The 7,071-nt window shown below is 45.9% G+C and overlaps 1 protein-coding gene across 1 annotated transcript; it reads right to left on the bottom strand.

Moving 5' to 3' along the window:
• Positions 1-336: 336 nt before the first annotated feature.
• On the bottom strand, positions 337-4,564 carry RRAD (RRAD, Ras related glycolysis inhibitor and calcium channel regulator). Its single transcript, XM_072872705.1, has 5 exons — positions 4,446-4,564; positions 3,971-4,337; positions 3,674-3,747; positions 2,940-3,144; positions 337-1,392 (listed from the first exon to the last, which is right to left on the bottom strand). Exons 2-5 carry the CDS (start codon positions 4,323-4,325, stop codon positions 1,115-1,117), a joined length of 912 nt encoding a protein of 303 aa, XP_072728806.1. The 5' UTR covers positions 4,326-4,337; positions 4,446-4,564; the 3' UTR covers positions 337-1,114.
• Positions 4,565-7,071: the final 2,507 nt, after the last annotated feature.

The following is a 7,071-nucleotide window of genomic DNA, read 5'->3' as shown; positions in this document are numbered from 1 at the left end:
CTACAGGCTTGTGAGTAGATTAGAAAGTTATACTGCTCCCAGAAAAGAAAAAAAAAAAACAAAATAAAAACCAAACCCCCACATTTGCTTATTGGCTGTAACACAAGACCTTCAAGCCAGGAGAGGACTTAAAAAGTAGAACATTGCAGGCTTCACTTTATCAGTATGGATACAAGATGTCTAACTAAAGGCATTATATAGAGGCCTGTTCCTGCCAGAGCTGACGAGAACCAGGTTGAAGACGAATAATAATATGAAGGGTCAAGGCACGCCTTCCCAATATGAGCTGTTGAAGTAGAGTGTTCATAAAAGCAGGGTTTACTTCTTAAAGAAACTGTTTATTAAAGAAAAGGACACAGGATATTCCCGATTCATCTTGTTCCAGAACTTTATCATGTGTAAATCTGCATAATCTGTGTATAATGGTTTGTACAGTGAAAAAAGGTCAGTATAAAAATACTGCTCTCTCATTCTTTATCTATACTCTGAGAAAAGCACAGTTTATTATAACAGGAAATAATGCTTTATTATAAAATCTGCATGTAAACAAGTAACAAATTAATTGAATAACGGTTAAAGGAAGTGCAAATTAACTTCATAAAACAATATCTGTTCTGTATTTAACTATATATATATATAATTTTTCTCCCATTCTAATGTGGTTCTACTCCCCCCTCCCCACATTTAAGTTTAAAAAGATTTATCATTGCTTGCTTGATACTAAAAAGAGTGTACGAGCCTGCGTACAATTTTAAGTTTTGCTCTGCAAACGAGACAAGTCTATGGTGATACTTATCATCATCCTTTCTTATCTTTGCATCTCTGGTATCCACAGGACAAGAGGATATAACACATATGTACACAGTGAAAATGTGGGCATGTCAAGCCACTTATTTAAAGTTAGTTCATTTACTTGCACACGTTGAAACTTAAACCATTATCAATGTGGCAGACATTGTAGTGTAACTTCCGGACTTGCTTGCGCACCTTAAGGCATTAACGAGAGTCTCAACTGATAAGTCATTCTTGTTACCACCATGAGGATCATCTATACGCTTCTCATAACAGTCAAATGCTTGTTCATCACCCACGTGCAACATCTTGCTGAAAGCTTCTAAAGCACAGATAAGTCATGGCAAGACTTTGATTTTGCTTTGAAAGCCATCTTCTTATTGTTCTTTGCCACAATTCTCCCAAGGAATCGCTTTGCCTTTTTGCCTATGCTTTCTCTTCTTTTTGTGTTGGCCATTCGCCTAGCATTGTCTTCTTTACTGTCTTTGCGAAGTCTAATTTGCCGAACAATACCTTCAAACAGGTCTTTGACATTATGATGAAGAGCAGCTGAGGTCTCGATGAATTTGCAGTCAAACACAACGGCACAGGCCCGTCCCTCTGGATGGAAAGAGAAAAAGGGAGATGAGTGGAGACGGACATTTTCTCTTTATATATACTGGCAGAAAAAAACAAAACAAAAATTGGCTTTAAGTAAGGATACTGCCTTCAATGCCACAAAAGAGCTTTTCTACATGGAGGAAAGTCCAAACTTGCACCCATGGTTTTGCCCCCTTACTCTTCTTGGTTTTGTTGTGGTATGGTCAGAAATCTCATTTGACCAATAGTACTGAATATAAGGCAACAACAGTCCTCTAGGCAGACCATCCCAGTATTGTTTAAGAGCTAAAGCTGATATAGGAGAGGCACTTGGATGCATGCTTGCTGTTTGATAGGAAACAGTGTGAGGTACAGAAAGAAATGTTTTTTTATTTCTTCTGGAAGTTGTTGGGCAATTATGTACCTCCACCTTGCTGTAACAAGTAAGAGTTTTCCACGCTAGCTACAAATGAAGCTGATACAGTCCACAAGGTCAAGTCATTGAACAGATCACTAGAGGTCATGAAGTTGTACACCACTGGATTTGACTAGGACTGCATTCAAAATGCAAGATGTTCAATGTTCCAGACATAAGCACGTAATTCTGGAATATTGCTGCAGTGCAAATTTCCATGTTCAACTTGTGGTAAATAATGGCAAAGTCATAAACCTGAGTAAAGTACTGATGTCACAACTAGGACAGGTCCACCATGCACTGCCACTAGTCTGAAAAAAAGTTATAATCTCCTGATGAACTCCAATCAATTCCCTGTGTAGGCATTTAACATGGGGAACATGGCAAAACCAGACAGCAAGAGATGGTTCATCATCAAGGCACCGATATTTTAAAGTATTCTTTCCGGGGGGGGGGGGGGGGGGACACCCCACACAAACCAAAACCCAAACCCACCAAATGTTTAAAAAAGTGAAATTAATACTGTGGTGTTGGCAGTGGTTACTGTGCTCTAGTTACTGAAATGCTAGCTGGAACTACCTGAGAAAATTCTCGCTGACCACAACCGGAGAATATATACAAAAAGACTTTAAGTTGTGTGAGCCTGGTCCCACCAGCTCAACTCAAATGTGATGGAATCACTTCCAGAAGAGGATTGTACAGGCTGTATGGGATCACCCTTTTCAAAGGCTGCCTGGGTTCTATGACATGGCACTACTGTCCCTTAAAAATCATAGCTCGAGCTATCAAATCTTGAGACTAGCAAGTGCTGCTGCACATATAACATACAGTTAAACCCTTCCAGTTAATACTGACCAAAAATGAATCCTACACAAAACAGTATGCTAAAGCTGCAGCTCTGGCGCATTTTTTTTCTCTTGTACTGCAGGTCAGAGCATTGGTCTGCGCAGTCACGAATCTTTCCCCACCACCATCTCCACTGTTCTCTGTGGTACCAAGTCCCTCAGCATGAACCAGCTGGCTTGATTTCTCTGGTGTGCCTCGAATCATACATTTTTCTACATCAAAACTAGCCCATTTCTATCGGCCATGATCCTCCATAGCCTTTGCTACTAATTTAGACATTACTGTATAAATGAATAGTGTCGCTTACCATCAACTGAGACTTCCCGGGACCTGACCAGGTCGCTTTTATTGCCCACAAGAATAATAGGAATGTCTTCTGTTTGCCTTGCTCTTCTTAGCTGGATTCTTAGCTCAGAAGCCTTTTCAAAACTAACTTTGTCTGTCACTGAATATACAATAATATAGGCATCTCCCATTTTCATACAGTGGTTCTGAAGCCATTGGCTGTCATCCTAAAACAAAAAGCAAGAAATAGATTTATTGCACTGAAAAATCTATTCGACACTGATTAATGATTTAATTATTGTAAGCACCTTAAAGATAGTTTTCTTAGCTTTATTATAAAGAGTCAGTAAAAGCAAGCCAACCTTCCAATATTTTTTAAGATTTAGTTATTTAAAATATATTACAAACCAAAATTCTCTTGTTTCCAGAAATAGCATCAGGTCTGCACTGATCAGATTGTGAATCTCTAATTTTACAGTAATTCCCTGGGCTGCTCATGTAAGCTGCTGCTTATTCAAAGCATTAAGGGATTCGCACTCCAGCCCTATTCAGGTTTTTAAATTGCCTGCCTAGTTACAAGAAATTAATTGCAGGAGAGAACAAAGGCAGTATGAATTCTAAATTTTTAATGCCACTTTTTTAATGCCACTGATCTGATCGAAGAAATAGGCAGACATAGTTGTTCCATTTCTCCTTCTTTCAAGAGTGAACCACTGACCGAGCCGTAACGAAAAAACATCTTAAATCCGTAAGTACCTGCTCCCATATATCAAACACCACGAGAGACGCTTCTTCTCCGTCAACTATAATTGACCTGTCGTATGTATTTCCTGCAGGAAAACAAAGTTCGGAAAAAAGAAGTTACTCGTCTCCGTCCCTGCCGGCAGCCCGGGGGGGGGTGGCCGTAAGGGGATGCCCGGGGGGGTGCGGCCGGCGGCGCTCCGGCAGCGCTAACGCTCTAGCCCGAGCGGCGGCTCCGCGGGGCGAGGAACGGGGGCCCGCCTCCCTCCGCCGGGCTGCTGCCGGGGTGCCCCGCGCCGCCCCGCGCCTCACCGGCCTCGTCCGCGTCCGCGCAGTCCTCCACGCCGCCGAAGATGCGGGCCAGGCTGGTCTTGCCGACGCCGTGCTCGCCCAGCAGGATCACCTTGTAGAGGTTGCTGTCGGAGTCGCTGCCCGAGGAGATGACGGAGTCGGAGGAGTCGGACGCCCAGCTCTCCCGGTGCGCCTCGCCGGGGCTGTACGAAGTGCAGCGCACCAGGCCGGAGAGCTCGCCCTGCGGCAGGGCGGCCCGCAGGTCCCGCTCGTCCACCGGCATGCTTCGCCGGTGCAGGTGCTGGTGCACGGAGAAGGGCATGCTGCCGCGCCGCTTGTCCAGGTAGCGCAGCTTGTCGCCGCGGTTCAGAGTCATGGGGGTGCCGGGCTGCGGCCGGAGGGGAGAGACGAGCTGTCAACACCCGCCGCCCCAGCAGCGCCCCAGCCCCGCCGCCACAGCACGGGCGAGCCGCGCCGCCCGCGGAGCAGCGCTTACCTCAGGGCGCTCTGCGAAGGGAGGCAGTGAGGGATTCCCCGCCGTTAATCGCCCGTGCCGCCGCCGGAGCTCCCTGGGCGAGTGCTGCCGCCAGCCCGCTCCTCGCCCCTATTTATGGCTCCGCCGACCCGGCCCTCCCCGCCGTGACGCGCGGCGCGCGGCGCCCTGCCAGCGCGGCCGTGGGCAGCGCCGTCCGCCCACGGCGGCTCGGCTCGGCTCGGCTCGGCTCGGCTCGGCTCGGCTCGGCTCGGCTCGGCTCGGCGGGGAGCCCGCGCGGGGAGCCCCGCCGGGGGGCGGCAGCGAAGGGAGCGGCGGCGGGGCTCCCCTCCCGCCGGCCGCGGGGCTGCCTTCCCGCAGGCGCGGAGAAGCCGCCGGGGCCGCGGCACGGCCGGGCAGGGCGAGCGCCGTGTCCGGGAGGCGAGGGGTGCACGCGGAGCGTTTCAGCGGGAAATACCGCCACGTGTAGCGAGTGAGAGGCTGTGTGTGCAGTGAGGGTGGCGGGTCTGCCCCACGTCCCTGCTCCTGCCCGGCCCGGGATACCTTTCTTTCCTGATGCTCCCCCGCGTGGAAGGGAAGACAGCATTTGCTACCTATGGCGCTTGTTTCCACTCGCAGCCCTGCGTGAGAGAGCGCGTGTTGTACACAGGCAGGTTTCCTCGGCTTGTCAGGCTTTGTGTCATTGTCCAGGAGTGTCAGTGTAGTCCCGGTGTCTAGTGTTAGGAAAAATATTTGCAAATTTGCAGTATTTGCATTACTTCGTGCTTGCTTTACTTAATGCTTAGGAGCGGGTTATGAGAAAAGCGCCTGTGCTAGGTGTTGCACTTACATCGTAAGCTTTCCAATGTGTCCACATGCAGTGTTAACGGTTTAAGAGGCCAACATAAAACAGAAAGGTCAAATTATTCTCTCGATTTCACCTGAGTGGCGAAGTGAGACAGTGAAAGTCTTATCTCCTAAGTGGCACAGTCATTACCGTGTGATCGGGTGAAGAACCGACTAACCAGATAACTATACTTGCATTCTGAATGGCTCACCCGAGCATCGTGTCTACAGTTTATTGTTTACCTAGCAACCGAAACATGCTAGACATTTTACAGCCAAAATAACTCTGGCTCCTGCTCCCGAAAGATTACAGCCTGATCAGTACGGGAAAATCCCTGTGACTCTGTATAGTTGCCATCAAATTCGTGAAAGTTTAAGGGTTTACAAATCAGCTGCAGAAACGAGGCTAAAGAAGGCAAGAGGTAGGGAGGTGATGGAAATGAGTTTATAGACGTAGGAAATAAAGCCAGGGAAGGTAAAGAATCTGTGGGATTGGGCTATGGGGTTGCATAGCCAATAAAGTACAGCATACCGGCTCAGAAACATCTTTTTTCTTATAACATGTTAAACTTCTCAGGCTACCTATCTGCGACAAAGATAAACATGAAACATACTTTGAAGGGACTGACCACAGGGAATGGATATTTTTTCCTATGAAATTAAGTGAGTGAATATTCTGTTATTTTCAGGAGCTAATTATAATTCTCCAGTCCATGCTCTTGGGGTGGTTTTGGCCCCTTCGCCCTGATAACTGCAGTTTGAAGTGTTAATGTGGTAGTTAGAGATCACCAAGTGCTTGCAGCAAGTTCTCTCTGCCTGTCTCACAAAATAGCAACCAAAATAGCCTTGTCAGTTTAAATAGGCAGAGTTTGGTGGTGAAACGAAGTGAGTGCTTCAGTTAACTGAACTGAATTATAAACCTCTGGTTAGCATTTTAAATCATATTTAAATAAATTACTGTTAGCATTTGAAGTACACCATGGTTACTTAACTTGGATAAACTGGAATCTGCCAAACCATCTTGATTAACCTGTATTTATATACAGTTAATTAGGTACATACACTTCCAGAAATGGTTTGTCTTCAGTTAACTTTTTAAAAATTTGAATGTTTCTGCTTAAAATTCTCACCTGAAAATATTCTGAGTGGGTTTATAAGTCTTTTGGACCAGTCTTTCTTGCATGCCTTTACTGTGTGTCAGGGTCAAACTTTAGAAGTTGACATATAAAGTGGAGGTATTTTTAATTCTTTTCTGTGTGAAAGAAGGGAAACCTGAGAAGCATCAGAATCAAAGATACAGTGCCACTTTTGTGCCACATATAGCACTACTGACTGGAACCAAACTAAAAATGGGAGATTCACTGGCAGGACTTTAAGAATCCATACTTTATTCCAGGCCTTTTGCTGATGAGAATTATGAATATTCTAATGATGTAAATGCAAGATGGACCCTTTGAGACCCCAAAAATAACAGGAAAGGCGTATGTAAAAGTGCTAAATAAAAACTTTGAGAGAACAGTTTTCAGCAGGAAAAGTGACTGAAAATAAAATAATACCTAATAGAAATTATACAAAAAATTCAGGACTCTGTGGTAAATACTTGTTTTGTGCCAACACCCAGGTACAACTAATGAATTAATGGTTATAGAATACCACCACAGTTACAGGATACTACTCGGGATCTGGCACTGGGTTCTGTGAGTTGTCCTTTAACGGAAAATGCGATGGCCTTGGATTTGGTCCCTGGGGCTTCACTTGTTCCTAGAGGGATGAGTACAAATTGCACAGAGGAGCGCTGTGCCAA

The sequence above is a fragment of the Ciconia boyciana genome, chromosome 9, assembly GCF_034638445.1.
Source record: "Ciconia boyciana chromosome 9, ASM3463844v1, whole genome shotgun sequence".
Lineage (NCBI taxonomy): Eukaryota > Metazoa > Chordata > Aves > Ciconiiformes > Ciconiidae > Ciconia > Ciconia boyciana.
Note: the sequence above shows the minus strand (reverse complement) of the source record. Positions and strands in the feature narration are given on the sequence as shown.

Excerpts from the sequence above, each read along its gene's own strand:
- RRAD (XM_072872705.1), bottom strand. The coding sequence starts at position 4,325 with ATGACTCTGAACCGCGGCGACAAGCTGCGCTACCTGGACAAGCGGCGC. Across the intron at positions 3,748-3,970 it reads CGCGGACGCGGACGAGGCCG|GAAATACATACGACAGGTCA; the intron begins GTGAGGCGCGGG and ends GTTTTCCTGCAG. Across the intron at positions 3,145-3,673 it reads TGTTTGATATATGGGAGCAG|GATGACAGCCAATGGCTTCA; the intron begins GTACTTACGGAT and ends TTTTTGTTTTAG.